Genomic DNA, 21680 nt, shown 5'->3' with positions numbered 1-21680 from the left:
GTAAACAGTCTTCATGGCGATGCTGAGAATGCTATATTGGAAGATTTACCTTACATTTTACAACATATTACTGATATCTATTATAATTTTATATCCATTATAAATATTCATGTGAATTTCGTTTTCAAAACAAAACAAAAAATTCAAAAAAATTTTAGTTTACACGCTCATTTGTGTTTAGTACAGAGGAATGGGCAAACATATTAACCAAAAACCAACGCAAATATAGTTGAAATACATACGCAGGTAACGTAAATCTGCAAATTTGCATACACATATTGATTACAAAATATTTAAACCAATTTCTTCAACTAATTTTTACAACACAGCTATGCTAATGCGCAGGAGCGGCCCACCTTGACCATAGACTTGTCAACAGAAGCGCCGCGAATGCATGGAACTGACGCAATAAACATACACACACCCAACAACAACAACTAATTGGCAATTAACAACAAGCTATTACAACAACAATAACAACAATAAACATGAGTGCAATGTACTCACGAGAGCAGACACCTGTTGGAACAGCAAATCAATGCCGGCAGCATAAAACAAACTAACTCAAAAGAGAGTGAAAAGAGCATAAAAAAAGTTGTGAGTAGGTGATATATAGTAAATAGTGCTTGTAAATGAGTGAAAGAGCAGTTTGTTGCACAATTGCTCAAGTTCTGCTTTGGTAACTTACAGCGCGCGCAGACAAATCAATCAATGGTGGGTAGACATTGGTGGATGGGCGCCTGCTGTGCCACAGTGTATGCATATAATTACAAGTGGCGATTACAAACATGAATTGCAGAAGACTTAATTAACTACTTTCTGCAATTCTTCACTTTCCTTGTAGTTTTTTGTGAAAATTTTTGTGTATTTATAACTCAGCTGACCAAGCAGCCTCTTTGCCGCAACTGAAAAACATTTCTATCACCAACAAATAAATATCTCCAAATTGCTCAATGCATGACAGACACTTCATATCAGCCATTTACATAATAACCCACGAAAAAACCTTAACAAGCGTTACTTCAAGCTAATTAATGCGCTTTAGCGCCGCTGCCAACAAACATTGCATGCATTTGCCACGCACTTGTTGCACACATGTGCCTTCTTCTATACATATATATGACATATCTACATAATTTCTTACATACACACAGCCATATATTTGTTTATCGCCTGGCACTTATTTACAACGCGCCTCAATTTGCTTGCGTACATGCAACAGCCTGCATTTCCTCACTTGTTGCTGCCTAATTTCGTCTGCACTCGGCTGTGCCACTAATGATAAACCGCCAAGCTAGCATTTACCTAGTCATCTACGTAAAAAAGTGGCCAACTTGTCGGTGACAGTTGTGCGTTTTTGTTTCTTCATTTATTGCGCTTAGTCGCCTTAGTGAGAGTCGCTTGAAAATGAAAACCGTAGACTTAAAACACAAACTTGCAATGACGGATTTCAGTCTAATGCGCTTAGCCGGCAAAGCAAAATCATTTTAATATTATTTTTAGTTGCAAACTAGTTGTAGATTTGTGATATTTTATTAATAGCTACAACGTTGCCACCAATTTCGATTTAGTAGCAGCAACTTGGAAGAAATTTCAAGTGAAGAATCACGCCGAAGTCGCACAAATGCCGCTGAAGTTTTTATGAATATATATGATAAGAAAAAATCTTACCATCGGTTGATTCGAAGCCATTATACCCTTCATACATGAAACTTCTTCATACAAGAACCTGATTAATGATGCAAAAAAATAACTCAGAACTGTTTTATAAACTTTCGCTTGGCAAGTAGAGCTGTGGCTATCGTTCGGTTTTACCGTTGCACGCAGGAGCTGGATAGAATGTTTGATAAATTGTTGTATACAGAGTACTTAAGATTTCCTGAATAATTTACGTTTCCGGTTCACATTCTCAGGTTTGAATTTTTAACCCAAAATATTTCCCTTTTTGTCCCTTTTCAAAAATTCCCTTCACAAAATATTGGTACCGTTAATTTTTCCGAGTCTATACTAATATACTGCACAAATTATGTTGCACTTCCGGTGGACCTTTTTGACGCTTTTCCCTTTTCTTTTCTGTTTCCGGTTCCCAACTTCCTGTTTCACTTCCAACCTGGAAATACGGTATCGTTATTTTATTTCGGGGAATTTGGCCCTATTTAGGTTACGCTTCCGTTGTACCTTTTGATCCCCTTAACTTTCTGTTTGATTTTCGAGCCAGAAATATGGTACCGTTAGTTTATATCTAATCTCTGCCTATGCTAAGATTCGCCCAAATTATGACCCCCTTCCATTGTATCATTTTGTTCCTTTGTATATGCAAAAATTTTTATAGCGGATATTGTCAAACGGAAACAAAAGGCGTTTCACGAACCGGAAGCAAATTTTCTCTACAAGTTCCCTGTACTACAGACTTCTTTATAGGGAGTAAACACTTCCTGTTTATGGAGCGATATCTACTTCAGTTTTAATCGTCTCGATTTTCTCTATCCAATTCAAAAATTGTATGTCGTTACTCCATTTCATGTCGTGCATTTCATCGAGCGACTATTTCGTGTCGTGCACCAATTCCAGTTTACAGATTCCCATATCATTTAATCATTATCATTAAAAACAAGTACTTGCTAAACGAATTCATATAATTTTGAAATCCTTTTGATTGAAATCTCCATTATTTATGTAAGAAAAAATCTCAAAATGAAATGCTACAACTGCAAGTTCCAGCGTGGAAAACACACGTCCAACGAACCCCAACGACCTTCACAAAAGACTTAAGCAACGAACTCGCTGCTAAACACAACGACTCGATGCTCACAATAATAGAAGTCCGCATACATTAGCATATCTATTGGCATGTCTACAGGCGCATATGTGTATAGGTTTACTTGTGGTCTAATCTAAAATGTACAAAACGCTTATCACGCGCCTCAGTGCATTTCTAGGCAAATGCAGATAAAGTAAAGAAATTACGCATATTTTTAATTGATGCGCCTTGTAGGCATATAAATATTTATACATAATTGCTCGTTATGCGTGTGTGCTCAAGTGGAAATGTTTTATGTGACAACACTTGGTTTTTGGTTTTGTGATTTATTTTTTAAGAGTTTTAGAAATATTGGAATATATTATTTTGAATTATTATTTGTTTTCCAGTTTATAATTTAGTTTGGATTAATTTTAGGATTTATTTTATTTTATTTATTTTTTTTTTGGTTTTTTTAATTTTTTGCAATATTCTTTTCATTTTTAGTTGTCTTTCTTCTCAATTAATAAGTTTTTAATAGTGGATTTACTTTATTTATATTTATTTAAAACAAATTTTGTATTTTTAATATTTATTTCTCTTCCATTTTTTTGTTCTTCTATTTTTTTATATTCATAATTATAAGTTTTTTTTAAATATTATTATTTTTAAACCGTTTTTTAATATTTTGTTAATTTTTCAGAATTTCAATTTTGAAATTTGTATATATTTTTTAATTTTTGAAGTAAATAAATTCATTAATTTATTTCTATCTATTTAATTTTTTTTTTTAATTTTCCATCTTTGTCTATAAAACTTTTCTTTATTAATTTTAAGATCCATTAAATTTTTTATCATCTTTCCACCTTTTTTTTTTTTTTTGATTGTGTATACATTATTTGCTTTATTTATCTATTTACATTGTGGCAAAATACCCAGAAAATGTAATTTAATTCCCCCAGTAAATTATATATCAAAACAATGTATTTTCCTAAGTTAATAGGACTGTTCTTAATTACTATGCCAAATATGAGCACGATCTGTCAACATGTTTATTTATAACGGCTATTTAAGTCGGTACTCCTCAGTAGTACGTTGCGATTTTTAGAATAGAAAAAAATATCGAACAAAGAATTTGTCTCAAATTTTGTATTTCTAACGAAATTTCGTGTGCGGAATCATTGAGAATGTTGGAAAAGACTTATGGTGATGCAGAAGCCTACGAGTGGTATAAAGCCTTCAAAGAAAGTCGAGAGATCGTTAAGGACATGCCTAGTTTTGGACGACCTTCGATCTCTTCCACTGATGAAAATATTAAAAAAGTGAAAGAGATTGAAAATCGTCAGGCATGTGTTAGAGAGATGGCAAGAGAGTTCGACATCTCTCGCAAGTCCGTTCGAATTATTGTGGTGGATATTTTGGGTATGGAACGCAATCTCCAGATAAAGCTGAACTTTTATTCAAAAAGAGTATCGTAAATAGGTCTCTTTGAACAGGCTTGATCATACGAATTCCGATCTCACATTCATGGAGTGCATTATAACTGCCGATCAGACATGGGTTTATGAGTTTGACATGCAAACAAATCAATAATCAACAGAATGAAGAAAAATCGAGCCGAAACCAAAAACAAAAAACACGCCAAAGCCGCTTAAAAAAGCCAATTTTTAGGCGAAGCTGTAAATCTTTACTCCGATAAGAAAACTGCAAATGCGCGTAGCAAGGTATGCTCGAGGCTATAAACCGGGACTGGTGACTTAGGATTGAATTTCTATTTAACTGAGAATGTGTTCTTTATAAGTAGTCGAGTGGCTGAATGAGGTGCCCAATGCTGAATCTGGGGTTAAATGTGACTTGTTGGTTAAAGTTTAGGAAATGATCTTAGGATCATGCGTGGAACTGTTGGAAGTGTTTATGGAACACTTTGCGAACATCCGCATTAGCATCATGTGCTAACGAAAACATGATGCTAATGCGGATGTTCGCAAACAAGTAGTTTGTTTCATTGAACAAATTTGGTGAGTGTTAAAAAATTCCTTTAAAGTTTTCAGAGCTTTAATTCAAATAATAATTTTGTTTCCAGCAAAGTAAAGGTGGAGTCGCTGCCACAAGTAATAGGCATTATTTCGATGCTCTTACGCGATCGTTCGTCGCAGGTAATTAAACGAGTTATCCAAGCATGTGGCAGTATACATGTATAAAAACGGACTTCAGTGGATATGTGGCAAGAGTGAGATTTTGGACAGTGCCGAACAAGCTTGGAATGTAAAAGAAAAATCAAGGTGATGCTTATTGTTTTTTTCGATATTCGCGGTTTAGTGGATCATAAATTGGTTCCGTAGGAACAGACGGTCAATAAGGAGTTCTATTTGACCGTATTAAGACTTTTGCGTCAGAACATTGGTCGAAAGTAGCCGGAATTCATAGACTTTACACGATAATAATGCATAAACGCATATATAATAAGTTCTAAATAATTTTTGGTATTGAATTAAATTTGAGAAAAAAATTAAAAATAATAAATTTTTAAGAAAATTTCTAATTTTTTTATATAAAAAATAAAAAAAAAAAACAAAAGCAAAATTGATCTAGATTGCAGCTTAAACTTTTTGTTGTATTTGTTACATTTTTTGATTTTTTTTTAATATTTATTACTATTTATTTTTTTCTCAATTTTAGTTTCTGGTATTTTATATTCTTTTTATTAATTTTTAATAATATTATTTCATTTTTCTTTTAAATTTCCAAATTTTTATTAGCTCTTTCGTAAGAAATAATAATTTAATTTTTCAGTTTTTAATTATTTATGGTATTTGTTTTAATATTTAATAACTATGTATGTATTTAAATTTATTCTTATTTATTTTTTTTCAAAACACTCAATATTTCAATTTCATTCATATATTAAACATTATTGATGGTTGTATTTTTTGTGTTTGATTGTAATCTTTTTTTTTGTTATTTTTCATTTTTTAAACTTTTTTATTTAATTTTAATTTTTTGTATTCAAATTTTGTTTCGTAAAATTTTTCCTATCAAACAGCTCATATATTGTATTAATTAGAGCACAAGGGTTTCTAGCTGTACCATTTATGTTTAATTTTTTCAAAATTGCATAACTGCGAAAACTTCATAAATCACTTTTTTCAATTCGAATTATTAGTTATTTATACATTTTTCTACTTTCATTTTTGTTTTGTTTTGTTTTTTTTTACTACTCTTTAATTGCTCTGTGCCAGTTGCTTCCTCAATTGGCGTGGTCTTTCTATTAATGACATTAATTTGTTTCAATATTTTGTAGTTGGGTGAGTTTCCAATATTGCCGCTGTTGTTGTTATATGATGCGTGCTGTTGCCGGCATCCATTTAAGCGTATTGTCAGTTAAGCGTACAATCGAAGCAAATCGAAGCGGCGAAATGCGGTAGAAATAAAAAATAAATATAAAGAAAAGGCAAAAACAAAAATAAAAAACAAAAACACAATGCAAAAAAATGCAAAAATATAAATTTCAAAAGGAAAAAAGAGTTTGACGCAAATTTGCACCATTTCGACTTTCTCTTGTTGACGCTGACTCGGACAACTGGCTGCTTTGGCTACTGTCAAACGCACACATACATACATTTGTATTTGTTTTTGTGGTTTTGCGTTATTTTGGTATATGTTTGTTGGTACGATTTTTGTATGTTATTACTTTTATTTAACTTTTATTGCTCATTTAACTGTATTTGCGGCGCTTTTCGCTTGATTACTTTTAGCAGGTCCCCTCAAACAGTTCACTTAGTACTCTTATGTTTCTTTACTTTTATAAATACAGTTGCACATACATACATGCATATATGACCGCTTATGTATAAAATTTGTTTAACTCTGGCATCGCGAAAGTAATATAATGATTTGATCATTCATTTGTGTAAACAAAAAGTTCGTTTGATAACTGTTCACTTATGCAAAGTAGTTATTATGTAATGACACTTGCGTTAGTAGCATGTTAAACAATATTTTTATTTCACTTTTTTACTGTTATTTGCTAAAGTAGTGAGTGCTATTGAAGAGAAGCTGGAGTATGCAGAGAAATGTATTAAAAAGGTATGGAATGCGATAATCGGCTCATATGGGGGATATCATGCTGTTCTAGGACGGAGAAGAGGGAGAGAAAAAGGAAGAAAAAAAGTTCAGTGATCGCTGAGAGCAGGCAATTTTTTACTACCATTTACTTTATTTTACTAGCAGGACTGCCCTTTTCAATAATGGATAAAAATAGATTGAAATTGATACTGTGGATTTTGTAACCCCATTCTCTAATACTCAGAACTCCGTAAGGAACTGAGCACCCTTTTGAACCATTACTGCAGTAATTAATGTATGTACATATAATTAGTTAGAGTATACAAAAATGTACTATTAAATGTAATCCACTTTAAAAATTTAACTATGATACATTATACACTATTTTACTGCAACGTAAATATGTTACGTAACAAAATTTCGTCACGCTTGTCAATATGAAAGCTGAAAGCTAAGTTCATTTGAGTAATTTTTTCGGGCTGTTCGGGCAATTTTCGAATGGTTTAGAACAAAAAAACAGTTATACCGTTATTATGCCACCTGTTTGCAATTAAAATAAAAAAAGAGTTGCTAACCATTAAAAAATTTAAATAAATAAAATTGTTTTAATAAATGAATTATTTTTATATGATGGTATCAAAGCGATAAATTTGTGTAAAGTTTTGGGTAGAGTTGCCAGATCAGAAAAAATGTGAAACAAATAAAATCGTTTTAATAAATTAATTATTTTTGTAAGAGTGTATCAAAGCGTAAACAGGATAAATTTGTGTTAAGTTTTGGTTAGAGTTGCCAGCTCAGAAAAAAAAATTTAAGTAAAAATTTTTTTTGTATCAAATGAAAATTTATTAATATAAAATAATGTCTATCTAATGAATGAAATCTTTAAAACCACTTATGATTGAACAAATTTTTAAAAGGGTTGCCAATTGTTGAAAGAACTTAATTTAATCGAACAAATTTTAACACTACTGATATCAAATAACTAAAAAAGAGTTGTAGTTGTATAAAAATGTTTCCAGTCGTGTAAAGTTTTGGCTAGAGTTGCCCACTCATTCAAAATTTTTAATAAATAAAATTGCTTAATAAAGTTATTGTTACTTTTGTGGGTGTGTAGCAAAGCGAAGAAAGTTCAAAAAATATTAGCAGGGTTGCCATATCTTTACAAAATCAAAATAAATGAAAATTTATTAATATAAACATAATGTTAAAATATGTCTATCTAATGAATGAAATCTTTAAAACCACTTATGATTGAACAAATTTTTAAAAGGGTTGCCAATTGTTGAAAGAATTTAATTTAATCGAACAAATTTTAACACTACTGATATCAAACCGAAAATAACTGAAAAAGGGTTGTAGTTGAATAAAAATGTTTCAAGTCATGTAAAGTTTTGACTAGAGTTGCCAACTCTTTCAAAATTTTTAATAAATAAAATTGCTTAATAAAGTCATTGTTATTTTTGTAGGTGTGTATCAAAGCGAAGAGAGTTCAAAAAATATGTTCAGGGTTGCCACATGTTTACAAAATCTAGCGTTGCCACCTGTTAAAAAATTTAACATGTTTTAGTTAGAAAATATTTTTAGGTGGGATTACACCTGTTATAAGGTGGTAAATCAATAAAAAATTGTATATTATTATAATTATATAATATATTAAATTTATTTTTTATATTACTTATATTATATAATAAAATTATTTTTTTAGAATATTAGAACAACCTTTCATCTAACCTAAATTCATTTCCTTATTTAGACCGCCAGCATAAAGTTAATATACTCAACTATGTGTTTGAAATATATTAATATGTTTATAAGTACATACATATATATATACGAGCTACTTATTAATCACCCAGCAATCAGTGAGTTATCCAATAATGAAATCTTTATTACGCAAACTTTCTAAAGTTGTATTATTTGGGTTAAATTTCTTTCTTTGTCCAACCACTCAACGCTGACACTCGCCGATTACTCAGTCTCTTTTGGCATTTTTGATGTTTGCAATATTTTGGCCAAACAAGTGTAAGTGAAAGGAGTTTTGAGGCGGCAGCAAACGAGATCATCAGCTGAACAGCGTCAATTTATAATTACGTACATACTTGTATATAAGTATGTACAACGACTAACTACCAAAAGCTGATTAAATCAGTCTGATTTCGATTATTTCATATTTCGCTGATAATTGTATGTTTCCTAGTAAAACTGGCAACATATTTATCAAGGGACAAATTTTGGCCTACGAACTGCAAACATAGCTTTTTGTGAGATGTGTTGCGGAAGTTTTGAGTTTAAACATATGTATGTATGTATATGATATATTTAACATATTGTCACTTCATGATCACTTCCATTGCTTCGTCATCATAATACGAGTTATTATGATTTCCACGGCTTTATTATCATGAAATTAACGGAAGTCTCCTCAATATATATTGAATCTCGTATTGTATTCACCTAAGTAGTTGGAAATCGGAATAAGAAAAAACGTTAACTTCGGCTGCACCTAAGCTATAACACTCTTCACAAGTGCGTCTGTTATGGCATCAAAGCGTATAAAAGTTCTTTATCTTGATTTGGTTTGGTCAGTTTGTATGGTGGCTCGATCTGAACAATTTCTTCAGATATTATAGTGATGGCTTGCATAATAATCTCGGCCAATTTTAGTAAAGATGCTTTGATAATTGAAGGAGTGTTCCATACAAGGACTTAAGTTTAATAATCAGTATACTATTCCTATAAGACTGGGTACCCAGATAATACTTTGCGAGTTTCCCACTAAGCGTCTAGTTTGGCTCCTCGCATATAAAGCAAAGATCCTGCAAACAGTAGGCACATTTGAGTGTGAGTCAATATGAATTTTTGAAATTGAGACAATTTACGAAATAAGTTTAAGAAAATTTTGAGGAACGCCCTTATAGGCTGAGGTCTCCATTTTGGCTATAAAAATCTACAAATACTAGATAAATAATATTAAATAAGCTTTTATCAATATATTTTTTAAGAAAATATATACAAATGTGTACATTTTCACTATATTTGTTGTTGTAACGCTTACTAAATTTATATGCGTTTACAGCTTCCGCGTTGAACGTCAATTAAAGCGATAACTGCAGCGGCCTCAAACCTCAATTTCTGTTGCGTGCCACAGGCCATCAATTTTAACACACAGCTTCCACACACACATACACAACAACACACATTTAAAGACAACAACCAAAGCACTATAATTTGGCACGAAAGCGCTTAATGCGTTAACACGCTAGTGGCAGAAATACACTTTTATTGCAGTGCGTACATTTAATTTTTTTTATATATTTTTTTTTTATTAAATATTTTTTTTTATTAAATATTTTTTTTTTATATATGTAAATATACACACTTTAATATAAGTATGTGTGCCTTGAAAATGTTTTGCGTGTTTTTTAAACTTTTTGAACGCTTTTAGTTGACTTTGTGCTTGCCGCATTTGTAGCAGATCGTGTTTGTCTGTTAAGATTAGCGTTTTTGTTGTACCAATTTTGTTAAACCTTTTTAATTTAAAACATTTTATGCTCATCACTCAATGAAAATCAAGATTTTATCATTTTCTTCAACATAGAAATGTTTAAAAATACTCTCAATGACAGTATTAAGGCGTGAAGGTGAGACAAAAGACTTAAGCAACGAACTTGGTGGTGAATTCAAAAGATTTAAGCAACGAACTTGGTGGTGAATTTGGTAAAAGACTTAAGCAACGAAGTTGAGTATTAAATTTAGTAGAACTCGAGAATTCAATAGAATATTAAGGCCACCGATATCGGCAAACTATAGCCTACAGTTGACATACAACATCCACTTTAGTTTTTGTCGTTGCATAAATTTAGCACCATCACCTGCTTACTGGGAAGGCATTGGAAAGACCTTAAAATAATAAATAAAATTTTTTAACGAGAATGAAGTTCAATCATAGACTTTTGTTTATATATTTTAGTGTTCATTCAGAATTAATAGCCTTTATTAATCGTAGATATATGCGTGTATATATATTTATTGTATATATATTTTTTTTTTTAATACAAATTTAAGTTACATTTTATGCCTCACAATTACTTTAACTACAATTTACGGTATATGCACATTATTTACTAATAGTCGCTTATATGATTTGTAAGTATGTACGTTTTTTAAATTCTTTTTATGTGATATAATTTTTATCAAAAGAAAAAAAAAACAAAACAAAAAAAAAAAAAATATTTATATGAAGATTTTATTTGATTTTTTAAGTATTTTTTTACTTGTATTTATATATACATACATTGTTTACATATATTTTTTATATAATGCTTAAATCGTTTTTTGATTTTATAATTAAAGTTTTTTTATTAGCTATTTTATTGATACACAACTTAATATACATATGTATATGTATGCATGTACATATATGTTACTATATTTGTATATGTGTAAACTGTTTTACTTTCTTTTTTCTTTTTTATGTTTTATGTTTTTAAGTGTACACAGTTTTATTAAGAGTTATATTTTCATGACAATGATTTTACATTTTTTTTTTCATTTTTTATTTTCATTTTTTTTAATTTTTATTTTACTTTAATTTTTATAAGTGTGATTTATTTTTTAATCTTTTTAATATAATTTTACTTTATTTTTTTATTAATTTAAATTATTATTTTTTAATTTTTTTTAATTTTTTTATTCTTTATTTATTTTTTAATTTAATTAATTTTTTTGCAATTAATTTCATTTTATATAGTTTTTATATTTTTTTTATTAATTTTTTTATTAATTATTAATTTAGTTTTTTTTTTAAATTATTTACGTGTGTTTATTGTTTTAACTTGATTTTAAAATTTCTGTTTCTATGTATTGTAAACAGTTTATTTTTAAGCATATTTTAATTTTATTTATCTTTTATTTTTACTTTCTTTTTAATTATTTTTTTCTCTTATTTATTTATATGTATTTTGATTTTTATTTTTAACCTTTTTCCTTTATAATTTTAATAATGTATATAATTTTTATTCAATTACATAATTTAATTTAATTTAATTTTTATTTTTACGTCCTTTTGTATTTTATTTTTTTTTTTAGTTTGATATTTTTCATTTTATTTCATTACTTTCTAGAATCATTATTTTTATTAATTTTATTTATTTTTTAAATAATTTAATTCCCTTTTTCAACAATTTACTTTATATAATTTTTACTTAATTCTTCATTTATTTTTTTTTTATAATTAGCCAAGTGTGTTTATGAATTTTACTTTATAATTTTTTTTTATATATTTTAAATTGTTTATTTTCTATTATAAATTTATTTTATTAAACTTTTATTGACTTCTTTTCTCAATTATTATTTTATAAATAATTAAAGCTAAATAAACACTAAAAAAATAAATTGAATTCAATGTCGTATATGCATGATAACAAAATATATAAATATAAAGTATAAAACAAAATATATGAATTTGTTTTTCTATTTCTAATATCTATTTTTCCCATTATAATTTTAATCATGTATTATATATACTTCTCAGTAAATTAATTTGATTTTTTTATTTAATTTTTATTTTTACATTCTTTTGTACTTTATTTTTTTTAGTTTAATATTTTCCAGTTTTATTTATTACTTTCTTGAATTTAAATCCTCACTTTTTAGCTAATTTTTTTATTTTATTATTCGATTTGAACACTTTATTTTATTTGATTTGAACACTATATTTTTTTGTTTTGAATTTATTTTCTTATTTCATTTCATTTTAGTCTTTTCAAAAATTTAATTTTTATGCTTATTTTATGTCTTTATTATTACTTTTTTTGTTTAATTAGCTGCTTATTAATTAACAGTTATATTTTTTCTCTTATTTTTTCATTCAAGTTTTTTATTTTAATTTAATTTTTTGTGTTCATTTTCTTTTTGTTTAATTTTTATTTTTACTATAAGTTTTTAGTGCGCATTTTATAAAGTTTTGCCTTCACCTTTTAATTAATACATCTCTTTTCAATACATATTTTATTTCATTTCAGCTGTTTATTTTTTATTTTATTTCATATTTTTATTTTATTTTCCCATTTCATTTCGTTTTAGATTTTTATTTGATTTAATTTATTTTTCGTTTTTAATTAATTTTTGTTGTTGTGTTACTTGATTTTTATTTACATTTTATTGTATTTATTTAATTTTTTATTGTATTTATTGCTTATTATAAAAAAAATAATAAAATTTAATTTTTCTTTCACTTTCATTTTATTTTTTTTTAGTTTTCTTATATTCGTTTTTTTAATTTTTAGCTTACGTTTTTTATTTCTTTTTTGTTATTATTTAATTTTTTGTCTTCACTTTTTTATTTTATTTTTATATCAATTTATTGAAGTTATTTATTTTTATTGAATTTTAATTTTATTTCCCTATTTTATTCCATATAAAACTTTAATTTAATGCAATTTTTTTATATTAATTTTTTTCGTATATTATTTTTTGTGTATTTGTTTATAGTTTTTTGTTTTATTTCTTTCTTTATTATTAATTTTAATTTGTTTTCTCACTATTTATTTTATTTTGTTCAATATTACCTTTTATTTTCTTTTTTAACGTATTGCTAAATTTAATTTTATACGTTCACTTCTTAAAAAATTATTTTTTTTATTTAATTTTATTTTTTATTTAGTTTAATTTTTTTCAATTAATTTTATTTTATATACATATATTTTTTTAATTTCATATATTATATTTTTTATTTTATTTCTTATTTTTATTATTAATTTTATTACTTTTTTTAATTAATTGAATTTTTTTCTAATTAATTTATTTTATTAGGTTTTTTCCCATTTATTTTTTACAATATTTACGTGTGTTTATTATTTTTAATTTTATTTATAACTTTTGTTGGTATATATTGTAAATATTTTTTTTTTGAATCATAACTGTATTTTATTTGTCTTTTATTATTACTAATTTATTTTTTTTTTCATTTTTATTTTAATTTTTTCCTCATTTTTTTTATTATTTTATTATTATTTGCATTTTCTATTTTATTTCATTTGCTGATTTATATTTATTTTTGCTTTTATTTTCGGGCCATTTTATTTTTTATTTTAATTTTTTATATAAATTATTGATTTTATCATTATGTTTAAGTATAGTTATATTTTTCGTTCATAGTTAATATTTTTTAATTAAAATGTTTGTTTTGACTTAAGTTTTTTTTTCTTGTTTTATAATTTTTTCCTTCTTTTTTAATTTGTTTTTGTTGTTGTATGTGTTGTAAATCCATAAAAATTCAATAAATACACGACATACAAAGTTGTTATTTTTTTTTAATTTTATTTATATATTTTTAGCCGCAGTTTAAGCTAGCAAAAATTTAAGAAGAGTTATAGAATATCTAAATATGTATATGTATGTATATACTAGTACAGATAGTAAAGTTTAAGGCGTGTGGAAAGTAGTACATTTTTTGTTTCTTACAATTTCAACTTATACATATATACATTTGCGCAAAATGCAAATTGGTACATGAGTAACTACGTTTATTTGCAACATTTTATATTTATTTATATTTTATTTTCAATTTTTTATAATTTTTTTTATAATTTTTTAGTTTTTTATTATAATTTTTTAGTTTTTTATTATTTTTCTTGTTTTTTTTATATATATATTTTTTTTTTAATTTTAAACAATAGAAAACAGGTTGGATATATAAATATGTATAGCTAAAATATAGTTAGAGTGTAAGCAATGCTTCGTTATAGTCATAAAAATTAAGTAAAACGAAATTAAAATATAATTTTTTTAATATTTTTTAAAAACATTTTTTATTTTGCATATTTGCACTCTTGTTATGCCTGCATTTCCACTTTTTGATTATGCTGAGCTTTTTAACGCGTTAATTTCCATTTTGCAACAATTTTTTATTTTAATTTTTTTTTAATTTAATTTTTTGCAATTTTTAATTTCAACTTTGCACTTGTTAAACTTTTTGTTGCATTTCTTATTATCTCATTATCACATATGCTTCCTTTCGAACGCATTAAATTCTGCTTAGGCGTTTAAATGCAACGCAAGGAAACATACATACGAATTTCAATCGTTACATAACTAATCACACTTATAAAATTTACTAAATACAACACTTTTAAGCATCTCCTATATAAATTAAACAACAGTCATTTGTTATATAGTAAAAAGCTGCGCTTAACTTAGTTATATAACAGAGAAATTAGCATGCTTCTAAATGCACTGATGAAAATATTTAACTTTTATATTAACAAAGGCTCATAATTTGCTTAATTTAATAAAAAAAATATAAATAAATACAATTTTTACACCAGCACTAATACAGCGCACTAAAGTTGTCAATTTTACACAAACTCATACACGTTGAGACTATTAATATGGCGAGTGCTGTTGGAACCAAATTTGTGCATGAAATTTAAATGCAATAAACCGTTAACGGAGTTGAAGTGCTGAGTGAAGTGCATTAAGATTTGATTTTTTTTTTTGGTTTTGCGTGCTGAGGTGACTTATTTACGTTTTATTTTCTACCGATTTTTTAGGGAATGCTCGTGTTGTTATTGTTATACTTATGATTTTTGCCATTTGGTGGAAAATATTGCTTCAAAAATACATATTCGGTTACTTAGTCCAATTGTTGTTACCATTTTGGAGGGTATATTAGTGCGTGTTATTGTTTTAGTGCTTGTTTTTGTTTTTTTTTTCTTTTTTGTATTCTACGAAAATATTATTGTACGCGCCATTGCTTTATTATTTGATTCATACATCATCGATGAGATGACCTTCCACCACGGCGGAGTGGTGGTAGCGACTACGTTGCGAGAAATCAGCATTATCCTCGTTCAGTTGTGTGCGCGAGAAATCGACGCCTGGACAGGTAGGCGTCACCACAACCTGCTCGTACTCGTGCATGCGCTTGCTAAAAGATAGAAGGGAAAAATTTTTAATTAGCTTTTGGTAAAAATATTAGTGTAGTTAATTTATAATGCAATATATTTTATTTTTTTTTTTCAAAAATGTGGCAACACTATTAATATAATATTAATTTTTTCGAACAATTTTTTGGCAAAAATATTTATGTAATAAATTTATAGTGCAATTGGTGTAATTTTATTTTTTTTTTTCAAAAATGTGGCAACACTATTCCATAATATTATAGATGTAATATATGTACATATCTTGCAATTAATTATTGGCAAAAATATTGATGTAATTAATTTATAGTAAAATTAGTGTAATTTTATTTTTTTCAAAAATGTGGCAACACGATTAAATAATATCATTAAAATAAATCTTTCAATTATTTTCTAACAGATGACAAAACTCCCCAAATTTATTTTTAGCTGCAAAAATTGTTAAGCCACCACACTTGCATTGCTTCTTGATGTGACCATTTTTTTATAAAAATTTAAAAAAATTGGCAACCTTTTGACATTATTTGCACAAAGCTATTCAAATATTTCAATTACCGTGCTTAAAACCGTTTCGCTTAAAATTTTTTAGTTACAAATATTTGTGTGTATACAGTTAATAGCTGTAAATGTCACATGACTAACTTATCTAACCACAACAATGTTTTTTGCGCATTTTCTCGCTTATCAGTTAATTACTTAGAATGCATGTTACAACACACTCACCCAAAACATCTGAATATGACGCTTTTTAGCCACGCGAAGAAATTGAATTCTGCCGTTAGCCCAGGTTTCACTGCAGGATTAGCAGTGCCCACATAAAACCATACAATGAACACAACAACGAAGCATGTGAGCGCGTAATACCAATTGACCAACAGCATAACGAGCAGTTTCATAAACGTCTGCAAGAAAAATGTAAACAAATAAGATTTCTCGCAATAAAATTGGAAGCATTTAAGCTGGGCAGCATACTCACCCCAACCAGCGACGCCCAGCGATTGCAGAAAGGCGAATACCAGTTCTTCATCTTGGAGTGTATGGGCAAGCGTATGGGCGCAATGGGCTCCTCATCATCCGCCGGCTGTTCCGTCGTGCCAGCTTCCTGCGCGTTTGTGCTGTTGTAGCCATCACGGAAAGCAGCACCATTGGCATCGCTACCATATTGCTGCTGTTGGATATGATTGCGTTCAGTCTCTTGATTAGCCGTCGCCATAGCAGCTGCAGCCGCAGCAGCAGCAGTTGAGGCGACATTTGAAGGCACATGATGCGGTGAATTTTGTGGTGTTTGTTGCAAGTTTTTATGACGCACGCGATCGGGAAATAGCAAATCCAAATCGTTGCTATCGCCGCCGGGTGATTGCGCTGTGCCATAACGGCGCGTCTCATAAGATGGACTAGACGCCTGTATGCGAAAACGTTCCTCGCGTTGTTCTTGTATATCGAATGTTTGCGCCAAAGCAAAGTAAGAGTAATCAATGCAAGCGTAGGTCAATAGAAAGGGCATAGTGACGATGGGTGCAAGGAAATTAATATCACCAACTATGATGAAGGAGACCGTAACCACAGCAACAACGCCCATGGCATAGAGCGGCACTTTATTAGGACCGCGCTAAAGTTTTAAAGTGCAAAATTGAGGTTAATCTACCATCAATATTCATATCTAGCATACTTACACCCTTGCCGAGCACATCGATACCAGGTATGACGCTCTCATTAGCTATACTTTGCAAAACACGCGGCGTGCCGTACATAGCGCCCAAACACGAAGACATACTGGATACATATATGCCAGCCAGTAACAGCAACGGCACCGCTGATACTTTCACGGAGATCATATAATCGGTGAGTAAAGTGGAGTGTGTGCAGGTGGCACCCAGAAATAGCACGAACACCAAATAAAGAAAGGTGCTAAAATAAAAAGTGTTTAAGTTTACGCTAGCAAAAAAGAAATATTTTGTTGAACTTACGACGTGCCAAAAGCCGCCAAAGTGCCATTTGGTATGTCGGTGGAAGGAGCGCGCAAGTCACCGCTCATGTTAATACCGGAAAGCACACCCGTCACTGTTGGAAAGAATACGCCAAACACACGGAACCATGAGTAGCCATCCTCATATTTCGGCATTAAATTTTCCCAGAAATTACTGCTACCCCAGCCATCAAAACCATCATCTGTACACAAAAAAATTAAAATATAAAAAATACCTTATATATACATTTTTACGCACCTGGATCGAAGCCTATGAAACTGCCAACCATAAAATCTAAAGCTGAAACCAGCAATATCATTAGTAAAATGAACTGCAGCTTTATAACCCATTTCACGCCGGCCACATTGATGCAGCCCAGAAGTAGCACAGCGGCCGTAGCGAAGCCACGTATCGCCCATTTATTGCCCTCCAATCCAACGAGTCCCGCCATACTCTCGCCAAAACCCATAACATTTAAAGCGCAACCCACCGCTTGTCCGAAACAGTACAGCAAACCAAGTGAGCCGCCAAAACGTGAGCCCAACGTGTGAGCTACGAGAAAATACACGCCACCGCTCTCTACGCGACAGCGCTCACAAATACCCACGGCAGATAGTACGGAAACTAACGCTATGACTACTGTGCAAAATATAATTAGCACTGCATTAATTATGCCCGCTTGTGCTACAATCCAACCAGAACGCAAAAATACAATCACACCGAATACATTTATAAGGCAGGAGGTGAAAACGCCATCCCAAGTGCCGAATAGCACTGGTTGTGAGATAAAGAAATTCGAACGCCACCTAAAATACAAAATTAATATACTATAAGCGCTATCAAACCAATATATTTTATTGCACAGCAATTACCATGGTTTGTCGCCCTGCTCATCGGCAAATATCTCATTGCGTCCAGAGGCTTGGTGTCCACCAGCCGCGTATGTATACTCATTACCCAAATCAACAAAGCCACCGGAATTACCTCGTTGCCTAAAATTTGCTACAACCACGTCGCCAGGTCCGTCATCATCTAAACCGAAACGATTCCAATCAACCTGTCGACGTCCACTACCATTAGCGCGACCGCTGCCGCTATTACTCATCATTACTCTGTTATGGTGCGACGTTAGCGATTAGAAATGATGAACTTTCTATATTAGTACTTTTTTGTTTGGCTCTATTTTTGTTGCTCCACGCAAGCAACTGGCCCTTCATACACCACAAGCAGACGCAATGTTTGACTGCACTTTTATGATTATCAACTTTATCTAATCGCTATAGTTTTTTCATCAATAATTCCATATGTTAGCAGCTAGTAGGCGTGATTTTGTACCGATTTTCGTAATGAAGAAAATTTGGTTTTACCAAGAAGTGCATTTATGACTACTTTATTTATTTGTTGTGTGTGTGCCAATTGTCAAACTGATGTCATACACAGTGTTGCCATATCACGACAGGTGCAGTTAACTGGTATCTATTTACGCTGGATTTTTCTTCATGGAGGGATTTGTGTTGTCGATATGCAGTGGAGCTATTTGTTTATTTTATGGAATCAAAAATTATACGACCATTTTTTTAAAGAAAAATAAAATTAAAAATATAATACATTTTAAAGTTTTATATCGTGTCTATATATTTAATAACTTTCTGAACTGGATGCAAAGGGCAAATACTACAAAAACTGTGCTTAAATCATATACCTAGAGTGTTAAGGGCTTTATGAAAACACTCCTTAAAATAATAAAAAAATTTCTGTCGAAATCTCCTGCAGAATCAAGGTAGAAGTTTTATTTAACCGTGAGAGTTAACGGCATGCCTCACACGAGACATATTTGGCACGAGATCAATACTAGAAATAATCGAAAATAATTAAAAGCTCTATTACTCGGCTGTTCTCGGTATTCAAATTCACATATGATGAAACTTCCTATGTAAAGCAATTTAAAACTATTCGGAGGATTGGAAGCTTTCAAAGCTTTACGTTTTCCCGATACTTACTGTATACTTATAGGTTTAAAAGCTTTATAAAAGTACTAGTCATACTATAAGGACTAAATTTTATAAAGATTTTTTTAAATAAAACTCACATATCTTATATATGTATTTATTTTTTATTGTTTCACAAATATATACATGATCGTTCACAAACTGCTGGTAAACAGGCGTTTAAGCCTTTGTTTAAGTCCTTAAACCATGCTTCGTCTTAGTGCTCCCATCATTTGCCGTAAGTGCGATCATTTGGATTGAATGGTGGGGTGCCGGGTACGCGTACTGGGGGACGACTGCCGCTGCCACCATTGCCATGACTCCGGTCGACGAAGGGTAACGGCTCGGCATGCGCCAACTGCGATACCAAAGCAATGACGGCCAGGATTAGAATGCCAAAAAAGCTTTTGCCAAACATTTTGTAATTAATTGGGTGCTGATTGATCGAATGTTGTGACTTTGAATGGTTTGTTGGAACAATTATGAGCAGTATATATACAGATGAGTTGAGGCAGTGAGTAAAGCAAAAAGCACCGCAGCTCTTTTTGATGATTACTTGGTGACGTGAGGAGAAAGAGATATGTATGTTTATGCCAAGTTTGAGCTAGGTGTGAGTCTTTATATGTTTATACATATATATTTAACAGTAAATAAGTAAGTATGTATGCACAAAGGTACTTCATCTCTGAGCTGTCTCAACGCTGCTGATAAGAAACGTCGCGGGGAATTTTCAGACAATATTATTAAGCGAGGAGAGTGGGAGCCAGCCAGAAGTCGCAGTGCATCCCCAATGGGGAAGAATTATATTGTTTTTGATTTTTATAATTATTTATGGAAGCGGAAGATAAGATTTAATACGATTTTATATATTTTATGTTTCATTGGAGTTACGGAATAACTATTTTTTTAATTTAATACTACGAACACCGGAGTTCGGAAGTTTTTCTTAGAATTTACAAATTCAGTGTCTAGATTGCCATTGAATTTTCAAGCAAGCGATATGATTCCGATTACTCTTACTAATTTTGCTTAAACACCATTCATAATTATGTTGACCTCTTCTTATTTTTAGAAAAAAAAGACACAAAAATTAGCAAAAAAGTGCGATTCGTTTCTTTTGCGGTCACAAATCCATGCTCTAATGCGTACTTGCAAAAATTAATTTTAAAAAATATTATTTTGGTTTAACAAATTATTGTTTTTATTTTATTAATGCATACATACAATTTTAAGATAGCAGCCTAATATAATTTATTAAAAAAAAAAAACAGAGATATGCCTACCTAAAGTAACCACAGCGTAAATTTGGCAAAAGAAAATTTGTTTGCAGTTATTTTTGCACAGTTTAACAACACTAGATTTAAATTACGTTATATTTATTTCTTCATTTTGACAGTTCTTATGTTTATTTTTAAGCATTTATTTTATACATTAATTAGTTTTTATTTTTTCAATTATTTTTATTTACTTTGTAGACGAAAAAGTAGCTAAAAATTAGCATACTTTTAGGTGTTGTTGAGAGAGAACTACAATTATTTACCTCGCTATATATTTCTTAGCAGTTCAAAAGCAAAATTCTTCGAAAAAGCATTTATTGTTTTTATAGAGCAAGAGAAGGCCTCACAAGTTAAAATTTACTTATATTTTTTATAGCTTGCTTATGCGCATATAGTTCTGTAATTAGCGTAGGTTATGTATAATTATTTTTACATTTTACACAGTAGAAAGTAGACATAGTACATGAAGGCAATAGATTTACAACAACAGCTTACATAGTTTAATTACAAAACCTTTTTTAATTACATATGCATTTTGTGCACGGTTGCATATACAATATATGTATTTTAGACCAGTTTGTAAAGTTTAGACAATATACATAGTTATTAACATACTTGTGGCACAGAATTTGGGCAAATACTTTTATGTGCCGTATTTTGCTCGAGGTTAAGTTGCTATCATTTTTTTTTTTGTTGGACGTCAAGTTTAGTTTAAATAA

General features: G+C 29.7%; 1 protein-coding gene across 1 annotated transcript; it reads right to left on the bottom strand.

Annotated features, from left to right (window-relative positions):
• Nucleotides 1–14105: 14105 nt before the first annotated feature.
• Nucleotides 14106–19116, bottom strand: LOC105223556 (solute carrier family 12 member 8). The gene is made up of 7 exons (XM_011201303.4): nt 18569–19116; nt 17955–18502; nt 17697–17898; nt 17403–17637; nt 16706–17338; nt 16453–16631; nt 14106–15734 (listed from the first exon to the last, which is right to left on the bottom strand). The coding sequence occupies exons 1-7, from the start codon at nt 18802–18804 to the stop codon at nt 15575–15577; spliced, it is 2193 nt and encodes a 730-aa protein (XP_011199605.2). The 5' UTR covers nt 18805–19116; the 3' UTR covers nt 14106–15574.
• Nucleotides 19117–21680: the final 2564 nt, after the last annotated feature.

Source organism: Bactrocera dorsalis, chromosome 4 (genome assembly GCF_023373825.1).
Source record: "Bactrocera dorsalis isolate Fly_Bdor chromosome 4, ASM2337382v1, whole genome shotgun sequence".
NCBI classification, from domain to species: Eukaryota; Metazoa; Arthropoda; class Insecta; order Diptera; family Tephritidae; genus Bactrocera; species Bactrocera dorsalis.
This window is presented reverse-complemented; position numbering and strand designations above follow the sequence as displayed.

What these genes read in the sequence shown, in the direction of transcription:
- LOC105223556 (XM_011201303.4), bottom strand. Translation starts at nt 18,804, where the DNA reads ATGATGAGTAATAGCGGCAGCGGTCGCGCTAATGGTAGTGGACGTCGA. An exon ending in GCTGGGCGTCGCTGGTTGGG is followed by an intron (nt 16,632 to 16,705) that starts GTGAGTATGCTG and finishes TTTTTCTTGCAG; the next exon opens with ACGTTTATGAAACTGCTCGT. An exon ending in GTCATATTCAGATGTTTTGG is followed by an intron (nt 15,735 to 16,452) that starts GTGAGTGTGTTG and finishes TCTATCTTTTAG; the next exon opens with CAAGCGCATGCACGAGTACG.